Raw genomic sequence first — 18,480 nt, 5'->3', positions numbered from 1 at the left:
CACTTTTTGGTATGGCTTTTTGCAGTATTTCATGGTTATTGTTAGAAGATCTCAAACAGTATGTTATCATTTATGAGAAAGATTGAGAAATTGTGTATTTTTATTTTGTTGTTTGCTGTTGCAGCTGACTTTTCCATGTTCTTCTCCTATTGCTCCATTAGTCAACTTCATAAAATAATAAATATTCTGAAGAAACTAGTATAGAGCTTTCTTTAAAACCAACGGCATTCAGGATTTTTTGGATGCCTCATTGAAACTGTATGCAGCTTTATATATATATATGCTCTTAATAACTAAAATGAAAATACAGATTTATTTATAGATTATTCTGGAAGAAATCTATTGCTTTACAGACCACTACATGTAGTCATGTACATGCGAAACATTGTTTTTAATACAAGAGAATAGTTTTGAGGGAAATAAATGAAGGATAGTATCTCTGAGCAAGATTGTAGAAGACATGTAAACATTTGGTAGAGAAAAGCTTCTTTTACTTGCAGAGGTGATGGGGTGCAGAGTAATGCAATCATCAGCAATCATATTTAGAGTTTTGGAAGGGCTTGAACATTATGGCTTAGATTCAACTTCTGAAAAATTTTAGAAAATTCAATACCTAAAATATTAATCAACAATCGGGATGTTATTCTGCTATCTTTCTTCAATACACGTTATAGATCATAGCAGTAGATGTGAAATTCTCCCCCATAAATCCACTGCCATATGTCTAATGTAGTCATCTTCCTTTTCCACATTATTTCTGGTTATTCAGTGGCTTACATGAAATAAATTGTAAAGTTCCTGTTTTTTGTGATTTGTAATAGGTAGCATCACAACTGAAGGATATTTTTCAATCCTCAGCAGATAGGCAGAAGATTGAATGGAAATAGAAATTTGGAACAACTTCTTATTCGGAGCGATTATTGTCTCCATGTTATTGTTAAAGTGATGGTCAGGAATGTATCACCTTATACAGTCTTTATACCTCTTCTATCTGTTCTATTAAGTAATCTGTCTCTAGGATAATCAATTCAACATCCTTTACTGCAATTATAGCTGCTTCTTAAAAATACTACCTTCATCAGATGACCTTTCTACTCAGAAGATATTGCCAATAAAAATCGTATTGGTAAAAATCTGAATGGAGAGGGGAAATGGTGCTGCATTTCATTTAAATTAATCTTGCAAACAGAAGTTATTAAGATCTGAGAAAAGACTGCATCATTGTCAAGGAGAGAGAACTGGTTTAGAAACAGTACTTATAAAGAAAGTATCCAGACAGGCAAATGTGGAAGACAAGCTACTGATTAGCTTTAAACATTGAAACTGGGCCTACTTATTCTCAAGTTATTGCTGTTTATTATTAAAGACCTTGTTTATTATTTCATTTTTTTATTGTAAAAATACCTGGGATGATGACAGCAGGCCAAATCCAGTCCTGTTCTCTTCTTGCATGCTTGTCCTACAGACTTTGAGACTTCTATCATTAAAAAACCACATATTTAAAATGGGACAATGAACGTTAAACGTTGGTACCTACCCTGCTGGCCTCTGGTACAATAAATCAGAGTGCAGCTCCCTCACCCAGTGTGAGGGTGGAGGAAGATGCCTGAAGTTGCCTGTGTTTCTTCTCAGATGCATCAAATTTGTCGTGGGCAGGTGTTCATCTCATCTGAGATTGTGCACCTGCACTGCCCTTACAGGACTCCTCCTCGTTTTGTTAATAATATGCTCTGTGAACCAGGTGAAGTACTTTGGTCCCCTCAGTATGCAGATGAGGAGACCCAGCTCTTCATTGTCCAGACACTCTTAATGACAGCATATTTTCCGACACAGCAGTTGAATAAAATGTAGCTGACTCAAACTCATTCCCCAAATAAGAGGGGAGAGCTTGAAGTCGAATGAAAAAGAACTTGGAAAAAGTGATTTAAATGGTGACTTTTTCCACTGTGCTGCAAATACCCATAACCAAGATATGAGTTAAACGTTTAGCACTTACTGTCCTGTTGGAAGTCAAGTCTTTGCTTCTAACCATCCAAACAGCATCAATGGGTAAAAATGCTGACTTTCATTGAAGTAGTGTGGCAGCAGCTTTGCATGGATCACTGAATTGGTACTCTTCCAACCCCCAGTTCACCAACTTCAGCACATTTGTGTCATGTTCTTGAACTGATCTTAAAGGGTACCTGGATACTGCAAAGGGGGCAGCAGCATGCAGCAGTTTAACATCTCTGTGGAACAGATTTGTAGGAATGCATAGGTTAGTACTTTCTCTCCTGTGTTGGACCCCAATGTAATTCCAACTATGAGTCCCCATTTTGGAAGATCTGGGTTTGATAAAATGAGATACACCAAAGTGCCCAGAACTTTCTTTGCATCAACAGTGTTCAACAAAGTTGATCAAATGGTACTGTATGTAATATGTGGGAAGACACCCTTCCTTCTTCCAGTTGTTTCCAGTTAATCAAATTATGACATTGTAATGGCCTTGTCTTGCAAGCTAACTTCCAGGATATGTCTGTGAGAAGATGTACAGCTTTGGCAGAGAAAAAGCAGTCAAGTTCTTATTAGATTAAAAAATTCACTGTTTTGGGAGATGAATTATGTATTATGCTTCTGGGCCAACTTTTTAAAAATTATGCTGGAAAAATCTGCGCTTGAATGTTTGTTTTATCTTTTGTTTAATTTTATACAGTAACAACTGAACTCCAGATCAGTCCTTGGGGACTGCTGGCTGGCAGGAAGATTTTTTTGGCTTGGGCCATTATTCATACTACTCAGACACATCACAGGAGAAGTCCTGGATGATGGCAGATGCATTTACTTGAACTATTTAAAAAAAAAAAAAAAAATCTCTAAAGCACCACACTTTTGCATAGATCCTTACCTACCTCCATGTAGTCATTCTTTTTGAGCATCACGTAGGTGATTTGTATGCCATATTTAATGCAATAGTACTACTGGGCTCTTAGAACCCAAAGTAGAGGGTTAGAAATACTACTTCTGTAAAGTTAAGTATACAAATACAACATTAGTTTTTAGAGATTCAAAAAATCACATAGGTTGGAAGACACCTCTAGAGGTCATGTGTTATTACTCAAAGCAGGTCCAATTACAGCAGGGTACTCAGCACCTTGACCTGCTAGCTGCACTCTTGCAAATACAGCCCAGGATGCTGTTGGCTGTCTTTGTTGTAAGGGCACGCTGCTGGCTCACATTCAACTTCTTGTCCTCCAGGAGTCCCAGGTCTTTTTTCTGCAAAACTGCTTTCTAGCCAGCCAGTGTCCACTCTGTATTTGCTGCACAGGGTTATTCCAGCCCCCATGCAGGACGTTGCATCTTCCTGCATTGATTGTCATGAAGTTCCATTTGTCCAGCCTGTCTAGACCCTGGCTTCTGGCTTATTGACCACTCTCCCCATGTTTGGTATTGTCCACAAACTTGCTGAGAATATTTTTTTGTCCAATCAGCCTTATTGGTAATAACGATGTTTTGTACTGATGCAAATACTGTTTTCCTGAGGAAACAGCAAAGTTTGAAACACCAATATCTCAGCAGTTGCCCGAAAGGTGTAGTTTTGTACTTAGACTGTATTTAAAAGGCTGCGCTATGTGCCCTATAAGTTAAGTCACTAAAGTTATCTGGGACCAATAGTTTGTTCTCAGAAAAAAAACCAAAGGTGAAGCTTAGACTAGTACAAGTCATGTCTGAAAAGAGCAAAACTGCAGCTGCCCACCCGTGGAAGCCAACGAGTCCAGAGCGTGTGCATGGCAGCTCTCTGTAAAGACTGTAAGTCAGTGGAAGAGATGCATACTTTGCCAAAACAGTTCAGCTGCTTTCCCCAACCCTTGATCATTATTTCAGTCAGCCGCAGGCTGAGCTAACTTGTTCTTTCTCCAGTTTTTGCCTGAGACACATTGTATCAGTATTTCTTAAATAGGATAAAATGATGTAAAAATGGAGTAGATTAAACATGTTCAGAATATTTTATACTGTCCTTCAGTGATAATTACCTCAGAACATATGAAAGAGAATAAAATGAGGAAGAGTGTGCTCTTCACCAAAAGCGTTATTGCCAGAAAAACATCCTTTGGGGTTTCTTTGAGGACAAAAAAATCACAAAAGGACAGTCCTAATTACTCTGATTACAGTCATAAGATGAGTCAGTAATTTGTGATCGATGGTATTACTAGTGGACTAGAGGTCAAATGTGGTGACCATCAGCTGCTTATTTTTTGTTTCATTGTTGATCAGCCACTCTGTAGTGTTGGTGTGATGGCTCACCCCTTACTATTTCAAGTTGTCAGTTAAAATTCACTGCCACTAAATAAAGGTCAAAACCTCTTCACTTAGAGGTGACTGCTCACTAATTAATATTTAGATTTGGGCAGCTGAAATCATCTTTCAAGTGAACAAATATTTGCATTGTAAAAAGCACCATGTAACTGTAGTAGGTACCTGTCTTGAAGTTCCTTAAACTGATCTATTCCCTCGCTGTGGCTTTTCAAAAACACAGCTGGAACATGTTGATTGTGTGGTGCAAAGCAAATTTTCATAGTTGTCTATGCTGTGCTATTATGTTGCATAAGCAGCTGGCTTTATTCTGTTATTCTTTAACTAAAGAATAACAGTAATATTTTTCACAATAAAATTGAGGGAGTCGACTAACTGTAGGTATATTTTTGTCAAGATTCTTACCTCTTAAAAATAGATACATTTTAGTACTAGAAATGCAAAAAAAACCCCCCAAAAACCCCAGATAGCTTCTAGTTAAAATATATAAATGCAAGCATATGTCAATTTCCTGAGAGAAAACCATACAAATATTGGACTGTAAGAGAATTTATTTTTAGAATGACAGTCTAGTGTATATATTGGTTGTATCAGTCCCAACTGTTCTTTAATATTGCCACCTTTTCGTAATAGCAGGGGTTTTCATATAGTCAGTGTAATATTTATTCTATTTGTGCAATTTAAACAGTGTTCAGTATCTTACCTAGACTTTAAGTTCTGATTACTTTTCCAAAAGATTCCTTCTTTATTTCAGCCAGGAGGAGGTTATCTGGGCTCGTTTTGTCTTCTGGTGTGGTCCACTTAAGTTTGCCGGAGAAAGTTGCCTCCTTCTTAGGCAGCTAGCATGGGGTGATACAGAGAGGAAGAAGGGTGATCAAGGAACCAAATTTGTGGTTTTGATTAGCATTCGGTTGTTGGATTTGATCTGATTAGTGTTCAGTTTTTTATTTTTATATGGCTCCCTAGTTCTTGGTCAGCTGTTGGTTACAGGAAGATGTAACCAGGAAGATTGCCCAAAATCTGCAAGGTGAAAGGGGCAATAAATGATTCCTGTACACGGGACTGGAATAACCTAAATCATTACAAACTTTTTCTGCAGAGGAGACTAGTACAGACTTTCACACTTCTGTCACCACATATACTTCAGGAAAATGCAAGGGGATTTTGGACTGAAAAGTCCAAAGTCTGAAGATACCTTTGCAGGGATGAAGTGAAGGCTTGCCTCCCAAGTTTTTGGTAAAATTATTTGGCAAGAGCCTTGTTTTATTTCATTTCATGTTTTAGTCTTTTTAAATGACAAACAAAACCCACCTTTTTCTCTCTCCAGGTCTCCTGCAAGCGCAGAATCTCTTAACGCAACTACCTCAGCAAAGCCAAGCCAACCTCCTGCAGTCTCAGCCAAGCATCACCCTTGCCTCGCAGGTCAGGCTTATTTCTACAGTTCATGAGTTGCTTTGAGGGGATTTGAACTATTGAAAGTGAATGGACCCTTTGTATTATCTACCAGAGCAGATGTTGTAGCTACAGTAATGAGTTTGTCTTTCTAGATAGATTCCGTGTGGAGCTGAAGTATCAGTAACTTCAGTTTTGTAGTTCCCACCCTAATGTGCCTCTTTCACGTTCTAAATAGCTGAAAATTTCCATGATTGGTATCTTGAGTTAATGACACCAGAGCATCATTTGATTTCTTGTAAGGCTTTCTTGGCCAATCTGCAAATTTGTGAAATTGAGAGTAGCAAGGCGTGGGCTACCTAAAAGGCTCAAAAAGAGGATTACTGACAGGTACCTCTTTCTCTAAAGATCACAGTGGTAATCCATTGCAGCCTAGTTGTTTTGCTGTTATTGCTAAGTCATCGCCAGTCTTACTAGTTACCTTCTGGGAAGGCGAAGAGATTGTTAGAAATGCATTAAAATATTCTGTTAGATACATGTTAAAATATTAAAGCTCTATGATTAAGGTTTCAGACTGTAAGAAAAGCAATTTTAAGGTTGCATGTGCCTGCAAATTTAATTTTGCTTCACTCTGGCTTTTACTGTGCAGTTTAGTTACATGACTGCATGCTGTTTCTTAAATACCATGTAATGTCATACAGTATCTTCCTGCCAACTTGGTTACATATAAGAATTTTTTAGTCTGTAATAAGATGCCTGAGTCTATGAGAGTCTTGGAAAACTACATTTTCTGTTATACCACCTATAGAATTTTTCATGCCCCACGTGGAAAATGGAATTTGTCTCACCTCTGTAGTTCACTTCAGCAGCATGACTCCCTACTACAGATTATACTTGAATTAAAAAAAAAGTATCAAAACTACAAAGAGAAAATAAATTTTATAAAGGGGATGAAGTCAGTAAAGACATATTGCAGTAATTACATACTATGTTTAATGTAAATTAAAAAATATTAAAAACCGTTATAGTGTGACACATATCTGCAATCCTAGAAAGATCATAGATGATCACATTATTTCTCAAGTAATGGAATTATAGATCCTGACCTCCCTCTACCATCTGCTGTGCACTGCAAAATAGTGCACTAACCCAGGAGAAAAACAACATAAGGAGCTACATAAAGACTCAAGCTATATGTAGGCCACTTCTTTTAAAACAGCCGTTTCGGGACCTTTGCATAGACTTTGCATAGTGCTGCAGTGTTGCATAGACTTGAGGCTGTTCTTATTTGCCCTGAAGGAGTCCATAGTTTCAGAACTGGGCATAAGACATATAAAAGCATGAAGTCACCTGTACTTATGAGCCTCAGCTGAACTGAATAGAATTTAACTACAGTAAATCTATCTTAGTTCATCTGTGGCATGTAAGAAGGTAGAGTTATGCACTCAAAACATGTTTCCAATGTTCCTGTTGCACATAAAGCCTGAACTGTGCAATACCAGATCTTAATATATTTTGTTCACCTGTGAATATTTTCCAGGATGCTCAGGGTTTTTTCAGATTCTTATTATTGTTGCATAGCAAAATGCTCTAGTATGCCAATGTTCGGGAATAGTGAACCTTGTATGGACTTCCTGGAGAATTAGTCTTTTATATGGAAGAAAAATGTGACCTAAAAGGAATTATTTTCTGCAAGTTGCCTTTGTTTAATTTTTTGTATCACCAGTACATTCATTCTTACTGTTGCAAGTATCAACAGAAGGGTTAGAGGGGGATCTATCTTTTTCTCACTGGAAGAGTTGAGTAAGTCACAAGAGATGGCATTAGAGGAAACTTGCCATGTTTGCTGCACTCCCCCGCCTCCTCGTATGTGCTCGCTGTTCCAAGATTAAATAGGAGACTTGAATCTTTTGGGCTGATGACAATCTGCCACCTCACACAAGCAGTAAATTCAATTTTAAAATGATTAAAAGGGGATGAATGCCAAGCTGTCTATGAATGATAGAACTGTATCAAGTAAGAGTGTTCAGCCTTTCTTTGAGCAGCTTCTGTAGCAAGCAAAAGTTGTTGGTTATCTGCTGCACTGAACATCTCTTACTTTTCTTTAATTGGTTCTGACAGAGCCTTTAAAAGGCTGTCATACTAATACAGTTTTCTGGATTGTGATTGCTTGTTCTTGAGAGGAATGTAAATAAATTGGAGGAACTTTCAGATTGCTGGAAATGTCAGATTCATTGATCTTTCTTACAGAAACCTCACATACCTTTTCTGAATTTAATTTTTGCTGATTATTCTTTTAAGTCTGATTTTCATCTTTACCTTGCTCTCTATCTTAATAGCCAGCAACCCCAACACGCACAATAGCGGCGACCCCCATTCAGCCACTTCCACAGAGCCAGTCAACACCAAAGCGAATCGACACTCCCAGCTTGGAGGAGCCCAGTGACCTTGAGGAGCTTGAGCAGTTTGCCAAGACTTTCAAACAAAGACGGATCAAACTTGGATTCACTCAGGTGAGACTGTGTACCTTAGTGCCTGCCAGTGTGGAATCTGAGGTCTCATCTTTCAAGTTTGGAGGGAGACTACAATTCCACCTTTTCCTAGGAGAACCTTCTTAAATAGGGTTATGCTCTGGCCTTTGTGTAGGGGATTTCTAAGAAATAACAGAAAAAGCCATACATCCATCTTACTTCCCTGTTGGTTTTAAAGCATAGCTATTTTCCCAGCAGGTATGTGCATTTACCAGCTCCAGATGTCATTGCATGGGCACTATTCATTCTGCAGGATATAAAATGAATGGGACAAAGCACTTTAAAGCTGCCTTCAGAAGTACAAAGTTCCAGAAATCATACAGCACAATTAACTGCTCTGTGTGTTTAAAAAGTATGTCACAACTGTGGAGTTGCTTTGAATGTCAGAGGGTTTTTATCTCTCAAGCGTATTTTCCTATTAAACATCAATGATTTCTGTACTTAATGCTTTTGCTAAGGTTTCTAAACAAAACCTGAAAGTACTGTCACTTTGAAGTTGTCTCCTTACAGAGGTGAACTGGAGTTGTGGTTTGTTTTGGTTTGCTTGAAAGCTCAGAAATACCCATAGAGCAGAAGAAAAGTAATCTTGAACATAGTGAAAATGGTTAAATGAGGAGTACAATTAAAAAGTACAAAGTGCATTTATATGTTCCATTATTCTGTTGAAGGGAAATGCTGCTTGGATCCAAGAGTCCTTTCTTACTAATATCAAAATGAATTTTTTTCCCCGCAAAATTAAAATATCTGTCCAGGTAAACAATTAATTTTGGCAGGAGTCTGTGGTATGCAGAGGTGTGTTTTTTTGCTAGAGGAAATAGAATGCAAAAATCAAAGTAGGTATTTAAAAGTCTGAGCTCAGAGCAGTCAATCCAACATATGTGATTTGTTCCCTCCGCTGGAATAAGTAAATCTACTCTAGCTGGAAGTATGTGCTGAATTCAGATTTATTTTTCTGGCAAAGTCCTAAACGTTTGAAAAATCAGGGTTCATAATGAAAGTTCCTGGCAGCATCTTAATTATAACTCAAGAACAGAATGTTCTTAGCAGAATGAAGTGCATTTTGCTGGCATATGTACCTCCTTCCCTCCCTTCTTTCCACTAGAGGGAGGCACAGAAATACAAGTGATGGACACACACAAAAGCTAGAATAGAGCAGAACAGAATAGAGTAAAATACAATAGCTTCCCCATAGCCTGATTGAGGAGGTTCATGTAGGTCTTTAGTTATTATGCTTAATCTGCCCTGCTGTGAGATGATTACAAAGGTTCAACTAGACTTTTTTAAGTTATGGGTTAGCCCTTCTTTATTGACCCAGTTGTGAATTTTCATGGTAAGGTAAGGAAAAATGAATACAACTGCTCAGGCTTACATTTCAGTATTTGCTTTTGAGCTTAAAAAAGGGGAAGCTTGAGAAAGTGATAAAATTGCATTTGAGCATTCCTATCCTACTCTGAGTTTGTATGTGTATAGTTAGGCAGTTCTAATAATGTCTACCTGATTACATAATTGGATGATAATTAGAGACCCTATTACTTTGGTTTCCTATAGTTGGATAAATAGACTGCCTTCCAGGGGATAAAAGAAATTTATTTCCAGTGGGTACTGTAAGCTTTTTCAGACTCATGCCACCCCTGCCTTTCAAAATAATTGTAAGATTTAGTTTGCATTGCAAACTAATCACTTACTACATACTGTCTTGTGAGAGAGATAACGGGTTTTGAATTTCAACAGTTCTGTCTCTTCTCCCACCCCGAAAAGTGGATGATGGATTTAAATCCTTGTGTTTAACTGTTTTCCTTAAAAATATTGCCATGTTTGACATACAGACACAATGAGCATACTGCATCTTAGCATTATTGCAGATATGTGACTAATTGGTTGGTGCAGATTCAAGCTACGTGAGTGAACAATGTTATTTTTACTCTGTAAAAGGCATTACCTCTGCTAGTCCGCCTGAGCTTCTTAACAGAGCAGAACACAGAACCATGATGTAACTTACAATCAGTTTCAGTTCAGTACCGGAGCTTCATTCAACCTACAGAGTAGATCAGATATGTATAGGGTGCCTTTATCCTCTGTGTCATCCATCCTTTCAGTGGCCCTTCCCAATATATAAAATTCTCATCCCAATATGTAAATTCCTTTGCCTACAGCTGAAATGCTGCCACCTTTTGGCATTGAAAACTATTGACAAAGAAATGGTTAACTATTCATTTTAAATCAGATGACAGTTGTTAGTAAGAACAACATAAATACCAGAATTAAATTTAGTGGGGGGACTGGAGCAAATTTCATAATTCTTTCCTGTCAAGACATAAATCAACTTACCTCTAAAATGGTTTACATAGCCAGGTTTTCTTCTTCATAAACCCAGTAGGGCATCCCTGTTACTTCGCTTGAAATGATTTATGAGTTTTAAAATGCACGGAATCCTGGCATATGGGTAGAGGTATAAATGTGAGTTCCCACATGTTTCCTCTGATTGAAGGGTGTACAAACCAATTGTTCTGGTCCTCTTCTAGGAAGGAAATTGTTTTCTTTATGCAACCTGCACAATTTACTAAGCTTACCAAAGGTTGTTTTCTTCCTCGCTTGGATGTGGCCACTCTGCATGCTATTAGTATACTTGTATCAAGCTGTGGTTGTGGATCTGACCTACAAGGAAAGAAAGGCAGCTTTACGCACAATCCCACTAACCCACTTGCAATTAAACTCCACTAACTATGCTCAAGCTTTTCAGTCTCTTCTTCTAGACTTTTCATACTTTTTTTGTGTTAAAAAAGAAATCTAAATTAAACTACTTTAGACCAAATAGCATACTTAAAAAATAAGACATATTTTCAAAGGGTAAGACCTTCCAGCTTTAAAACAAAACGAGAAAACATTATCGTGTTTTTAATGGCCACAATCAAGAATGGATTTTATTTGTTTATTTATTTATTTATTTTAAACAAGACTTTACAAGCGTAAACTACATAGATGTGTGTGTGTATATATATATATATTAGGATAAGCAGAATGTCTGATAGCTAGCTAAAACTGAGTTTTGAAAAGGAGTAACAGATGTAAAGAGATGATCATCTGTCTGTAAATCTCCTGGATAGCTTTTTGGCAGATGCGTAATGGTAGTCAAGACTAGAGTTAATCATTATTTGAAATGGTTCAACTTCTTGTTCACTTTGAAACGTGTATCCCCACAGGGGAGAAGTTTGGTTTGAACCTCAGAAGATACTAAAATTTCAGATAAGAACATTTTTGCATCTATTTAAATGGGATACATGTTTGCAGACATATTTTTCAAGAGTGTTTTCTACTAATTTGAGATCACGCATTCACTGCCTGCCTTCTTATTTGAACTTTTCTTCTTTGGTGTGAAATATGCAGATACTTAAATCTGCTCCTAAAGAGAACTTGGCCTTTACTTATTTTTAAAAAGTAAGAAAAAAATCGCAAGTTAATATTTAGTGGAATGTTCTGTTCAGTGATAATGCTAAGACAAAGCATCAGGGATTTCCTGGAAAGAGTTACATGGTTAAATTGACTGAGGCTTGACATTTCTTTATGGTTATTTGGTTTAGCATGAATCTTGGTAGCCCAAGCAAGTTTCTATGAAACTGAAATCCCACGCAGCAGTGGAGTCACTAAGAGAACACAAGAATGTGACAGGATACCTTGCTTTGGAAGTGCCTATGTTAGTGAATCCCTTTTTTCTCTTTCTTTGTCCAGGGTGATGTTGGGCTCGCTATGGGCAAACTCTATGGAAATGACTTCAGCCAAACTACCATCTCTCGCTTTGAAGCCTTGAACCTCAGCTTTAAGAACATGTGCAAGTTAAAGCCACTTCTGGAAAAGTGGCTCAATGATGCAGGTGAATGAGTCTGTGTATTTCTTCACCAGCCTACCAAAATCAGTAGGATTCTGAAAAACTGCTTCGTTTGTGCCCTTACGGTTTTATGAAGCTTTGTAACTGTCCATGGGTCAAACAAGGGTGTAGGACTAAGGGTCCATACTTCCCTTTTCATGTGCCCATACACATCCGAAATCGTTCCAATATGAGCTTTCAGAATTGTGTTCTGCAGCCAGCTGAATAATTGCATGGGGTGAGGTATAATATGTGTCATGTTTTCTCTCTTTCATGTATGTTAATGCATATAACTTCTAATCCTCTTCTAGCTTTCTTTTTCAGATGTATAGTAGAGAGAGGGTTGCATGGTTTATTGTTTCAGTAGGCAGAGCTTATTGCATTAATTTCTTCCCACACCCCTATGTGCGTTCTTTTCATCTCTCTCCAAGGGTCCGTATAGACACTCTCTTTCTCCTCACAGGAAGAGTTTTTTGTGAGTTAGGTTTCACTTTTTCCTCACAGACTTGTTGTTTTCCTGGAATATAAGTTATTCATAATGCCAATGTTAGTAGTGTTCTTTTTTGTTCTCTTTTTTTTTTTTTTCCTCTCCTTTTTTTTCCACCACCAGCAAAAGGAGCTTGGATGGTGGTGCTAGGTGTTAGGATAGAAAGTGTTTGAGTGCTGTCAGTCAGTTTTTTCCTCCAAGTATACAACTGTACATAGTATAAAACTGATGGATCTGCTAAACAGATGGCAGGGATGGTGTGTGCCTTCCTATTTTTACCAAAATGAAGAGAGCTTTATGCTGGCGCCTACAGTATTCTCTGAAATTTTGAAAGTAATTGGATGCAGTGTTGAAAATTTGTCCTGCATTGAAACAAGGAAGTGTCATTCTGTTGTGCTGACAGGGGTTATCTTTAGGTAATGTAGATCTGTGATAGCAAAAATAAGGATCTTCATACTGAGTGCTCTAGTGGTCCCCAAACGTTCCAGCAACACTGGATGAGTCCAGTGCTGCAAGGAGTGTCGTAGTTTGCTTTTCCTTTTAGCCCGAAGAAATACTCAGATCTGTGAAGTTAAGCTAAGGACTGTAAACAGTGTCAGGGTCCTTCACAGCCTGGAGAGTGGGAACCATTGTCTTTGGCTCTAATTAAGTTTCATGAAAATCTTTGGAAGAAAGATTCAGATGACTTTAAAGACTACTTTTAGGTAAAAGCAGGCAGGAGAAGCATACCAATGATCCTTTCCATTACGTTACATTGCAGCGTTAGAGAATTTGTTGTTACAGAACTCAGCTTGTCCTGTGGGGTTTTCAGGATGGAGAAAATTTCATTTATGGGTGCCATTATTGGGGGAAAAAAAAATAATTAAAAAAATGTAGAAAATAATGAGCTGAATGTACTTGCCCATTTGAGTGTACCATTGGTCTTGGGTATTTTGAACTTTGACACCTACTTATCACCCACAAATTCCAGTGCCATAATTAATAATTTTGTTTAAATTCCAAGCTGGAACCTGCCTGTTGGTTCTTTTGCACTTTCTGCTACATAGTGAGGTCAAGCGTGTTCTCTCTTTGCTCTTCTGTGGAATCAAAAAGACAGGATTAGAGGTTGACAGCTACAGACCTAGTGAAGCTAAGGAGGGGGTGTAAGCAGTTTGGTAGAACTGCATAGCACTGAGTATCTGCTAAGATCTCCAGAGAGAAGAGGCTGAAAATTGTGAAGCTGGCTATGAACTTCCTCTAGAGTATTCCAGAGTGGGTAAAAGAAATTTCAGGCTCCTCAGATTTTTTCATAATTGCCTGTGATTTACAGCTGTGGCTCATGGATATCAGTTACTGCTTTTTTTCTTTAAACTGTGACTTGTGAATGAGTGTGAGGTGGAATGAGGTAAGGGAGACAGACTTTGTATAGGTATTATAAAAGGGATACTGTGGTAGCATACAGAAGCAGAGAGCGCCCTCTGGGCTTACTTGTAGCTTTTAAATTTCAAGTGTATGTTGTAAATTACAAGTACAACGATTAATGCATGTGATCTTCAGAAATCTCTGTATATCTGGAATAGATACAGAGTGGGTTTTAACAAACCTTGCACAGATGAAGAACATTTGCTTTAGACTGTACTGCATTCAAATAAAATCTCCTGATTTATGCTACTTTCTTTTTTCAGAAAACCTCTCATCTGATTCAACTCTCTCCAGCCCAAGTGCCCTGAATTCTCCAGGGCTAGGGATGGAAGGCTTGAACCGTAGGAGGAAGAAACGCACCAGCATAGAGACCAACATACGTGTGGCCTTAGAGAAGAGTTTCCTGGAGGTCAGTGATCCTGTTACTCTGCTCAGCCTATAAAGAACTGAAGAAACTTTGCTTAATAATCATATCTGTTAGAGTGAACCCATTACTGTGCTATTTAGGAAACTGCTTGTACTAAGCAAGGTGAATACAAAGGCTGTGCCAAGAAGCCCGCATCAACATCTACTTCACTTAAAAAAACCCCCAAAAAACCACCACAAATTCTCTCCGAAAAACCTCTGGTTCTTGCAGTTCACTGACTGTGATTTTGCATTCCAAGATACTGGGCCATAGATCTAAGCTTGATATTCTGCACATCAAAAAGAAGAAAAAAAGATTACCCTTTCTGAGGATGGACAAATGGGGTGACAGTCTGAACATAGACAACGTGAGGTTTTTAGCTGGCCTTATGTTACTCTCGTTAGGCACTTTGTGCAGCTGTATGGGCAGATAGCCTCTGTAAGCAGCCCACTCAATCCAACTGTTTTTCATTCTAGGTCTAGACAACTTGGGGTTCATTTGGCTATTGCTATAGTTAGCCTCTCCTATTCCTTTTTGAGAGATGCTGAAAGAAAGATTTCCTTATCAAGGTCTAGAATTCCTTGAAGGATTAACTCACAAGTCAAATCCCTTCTCTCAAAAAGAAGCATGTGAGCTTAGTCTTCATCACCCACCTCTGAGGATCACAACTTACTATTGGTAGAAATGTTCCTGTAACTAGGAAGATGGAGGGTGGAAGTATCTATTATGGTCAATCTCTGCTGTACCACTGGACCAGATTCTGGATATAAGTGGCCCATCCAGATTTCTGCCTAGTGAAGAAGCAGCTATAATGTAAAACTTCAGAAAGTAATTTCACAGCTTTTCAAGTACTGTTTCCTTTTCTCAGAACCAAAAGCCTACCTCGGATGAGATCACCATGATAGCTGACCAGCTAAACATGGAGAAGGAGGTGATCCGCGTTTGGTTCTGTAACCGGCGCCAGAAGGAGAAAAGGATCAACCCACCCAGCAGCGGTGGAACCAGCAGCTCGCCCATCAAAGCAATTTTCCCTTGCCCAACCTCACTGGTAAGAATCAAGAGACTGTTGACAAAGATCACTGGAAGTGATAGTTCTACTGTGCTTACTGTGGAAGTTGCACATGCTACACCTTCTTTGTACAGCAGACTTGTTCTCACAAATTTATATTTTACTAGTATTTTAAATATCCTACTTGCATACTGTATAAGAGAGGTAATGCTTACAAATGAGGCACTAGTTGGGCCTTCAGTTTAGGTGTTTTATTTGGTCAGCTCGTGAGTAAATATTCTGACTAGCAAATTTGCAGTTGGGGTTATTGCTTTGAACATATTCCAGATAGTAACTCCAGTTTATGTCTGGACTTTCTCTCTTGGCCAAACTTTTTTTCGGTAAAATAATAGTAATGAAAAAATGCTTAACAGCTCTACTCCTCCCCTCTTATTTTGGCTGCTCTGATAAATAGATAAGTAGCAGTAAAACGTATCATTTGGAGACTTAAGTCACACAAATCCAATGATGCCGTTGCTGTCACTTTTAGTCAGGAATGAATTATATAAAAAAGACATGGAACAAAGGAACAATTTAGCTAATGCTCATGTAATTAATTTCGCACACTTGTATCTGCCTCAGGTAAACACAAACTTCATGAAAATAAGAGTAACAAAACACATGCATCAAGGTTCCTTCAGCTCCTTTGCTACCAATGTCCATGGAGGTCTGTTTTCATAAATAGAAACAGTAGCTATTAGATTTCATAGTAGCTATGCTAATAGGAATGTGGTGGAATTTATGTAGCCTGTAGCTGTCCTTTTGTAGTATTTATTCCACCCTCATCACTGTAGTAGCTAATATCTTCCCGTACTTCATTAAACCATTAATTTTGGTGACATGTCATTCTTTCCCCTCATCCTTGTCTCAGGATGTGTGCATGCAACCTTTAGTTTCAGGGGAAGGGATGTGTTAAATGTGCTTAGTCTTTTTTTTTTTTTAAACTATTTTTTCTTTTTTTTTTTTCCCCAATTGGAAAGCAAGGTTGCATGCCTTGCTACCAAAGCAGAACATAGTGAGATTTATGATAGTGTGTTTTAGTAACCATGCAAGTTTACTCAGACTGCAACTTAAGAAACCTTTCCTACATAAATTTCCCTTTTATTAGAAACTGCCGTTGTATGTAAGAAATTGAGTTGTTAACCACCATCTCCATTTTTTCAGTGATGTTTCACTCATTGTAAGGTTCTCTCTATATAGACTGTGCTGCCATTCAAATGGATGTTCCAGCCCTGCTCCCCCCCAGCCTTCACTGGCTATGTGCTTTGTTGATTCCTTGTGTCAGCTCTGGAGATTATGTGTGCATAGGATGATTCAGCTTAGTTTATTAGTTTGACTGCAGATTAACCCTGTGAAGAACAGTGATGACTTTTCAGGATGGCTAGTTAACCAATCTGACTTGTAGCCTGGCTGCACAAGAGCTAGGTCTCTGAAGCCAGATTGGAGGGGAATGCTCCTTTTGATGGCAGCCTACTATTGTATTGGCTGAAGTCAGTCATTGTAACCACGGGGTTAGCTGTATTAATTCTAGGTAATCCACTGCCCTGAAATACGGATTGTGACATTGGCCTTAACTGGACAGATGACAGATATGATGCCTGGGCTGCATTAATGGGAAGTGTACTATGTATCTAGCTCTTTATTTCATATGCTGTTTGAGATGGTCAGAAAGCTTTTAGATTTGTCCCATTTGCCCCAGTCTTGTTTACAATGCATGAAGCATTTGACTTCCTATCAGAGGATACACAGCACGAGAGAGATTTCTCTGATAATAGTCTTAAGGTAAGAGAGGGGAAAGGAGGAAGATTTTAGCCTATATCCTTGGCTATGTTCTCTTGGGCAATTGTAAAGGATTCATTTCACTGATGTATAACAGCCTTCAAATATTACTGTTGGACACCATTTCTTGTCCATAAAAAGCCCTTTATCTCTTTATATTTAATTTTTTGCTCCTAAGCTAGTTCCTCCAGCCTTAAATCTTTCGTGTTTTTTATCTGTAATGTCTTCAGTTTATTGTAGCTTCATCATAATAAGCTGTCCACAAGTAAAATTAGCTAGTGTCATTTGAATGTTTTAAAATTCAGAGATCCTTCCTCTGGCACAAGGCAACTTATCAAAGTAGAGCATATAGTTTGGCTGAGTAAAAGTGAAATGTTACTCTGTTTATCCATGCAAACGCATTACCCTACATACCTTTGGTAATGCCAGGGCATTTAAATAATTTTATCAGCAAAAGAGATTTTGAGCTGAGAAGATGTTTAAACAAGAAAAAAAAAACCAAGCATGTAGAAATAATATATTTTGTAACTCTTTTGATAAGAGTGACTATTAAAACAAGGTGTGGTCTTTGGGGGGAGGCAGAGAGAGAGGGCTACCTTGCAGTCCTGAGACATTATGGATGTAATGGATATATCTCCCTTCAAATACTGAATGATTAAGAATAAAGATATTGCTGGTAATTAGAGAAGATACTATGGTTGGTCCACTGAATGATAAAGTAACTAACAAAAAAGTTAGTTTATATGCAGTGTTTTCCCTGATAACTTCCTCAGCTGAGGATGGGAAGACAGAAATACAAGTCAAGTAGCTAACTTTGTCTTTCAACAAGAGTTGAGCAGTTGTGTTCTTTTTCGACCTCCAGGTGGCAACCACGCCAAGCCTTGTGACTAGCAGTGCAGCTACAACCCTGACTGTCAATCCTGTGCTCCCTCTCACCAGTCCTGCTGTAACTAGTCTGTCAGTCACAGGTAAGGGCTGATTTCTCTTGCCCGCACATTAACCTCTACCATTTTCTCCTTTTAGACTCTCCAAAAGGTCATTCAGTATTGGTCACTGGTATCCCAGGACATTCTTGTCATTGCTCCTTGTTACTCCACTAGGAAACTTCAGTCTTTGTGACCAGTCAGTTGACTTTTCTGGGCATAAACCACAGGTGATACTGAAATGAAATATGCTATATACCATGGCTAGCTTATAGAGCTCCTCAGCCTCCTATTGGGAAGTGCCATTTCATTATAGTCTGAACTTCTCATTTGGACTTTTGGTGCTTCTTGGTCCTACAGT

The 18,480-nt window shown here is 38.3% G+C and overlaps 1 protein-coding gene across 10 annotated transcripts in view; it reads left to right on the top strand.

The window, feature by feature from the left end:
- POU2F1 (POU class 2 homeobox 1) overlaps positions 1–18,480 on the top strand; it is a 110,743-nt gene that overhangs the window by 87,379 nt on the left and 4,884 nt on the right. For all 10 annotated transcript variants that reach the window (XM_054824310.1, XM_054824354.1, XM_054824337.1 and 7 more), the window contains 6 exons: positions 5,618–5,712; positions 8,022–8,195; positions 11,940–12,081; positions 14,227–14,372; positions 15,238–15,417; positions 18,059–18,164. In XM_054824310.1, coding sequence (XP_054680285.1) covers positions 5,618–5,712; positions 8,022–8,195; positions 11,940–12,081; positions 14,227–14,372; positions 15,238–15,417; positions 18,059–18,164 — 843 coding nt within the window. The remainder of the gene's footprint in view (positions 1–5,617; positions 5,713–8,021; positions 8,196–11,939; positions 12,082–14,226; positions 14,373–15,237; positions 15,418–18,058; positions 18,165–18,480) is intronic.

The sequence above is a fragment of the Grus americana genome, chromosome 1 (assembly GCF_028858705.1).
Source record: "Grus americana isolate bGruAme1 chromosome 1, bGruAme1.mat, whole genome shotgun sequence".
Taxonomy (NCBI): Eukaryota; Metazoa; Chordata; class Aves; order Gruiformes; family Gruidae; genus Grus; species Grus americana.
Note: the sequence above shows the minus strand (reverse complement) of the source record. Positions and strands in the feature narration are given on the sequence as shown.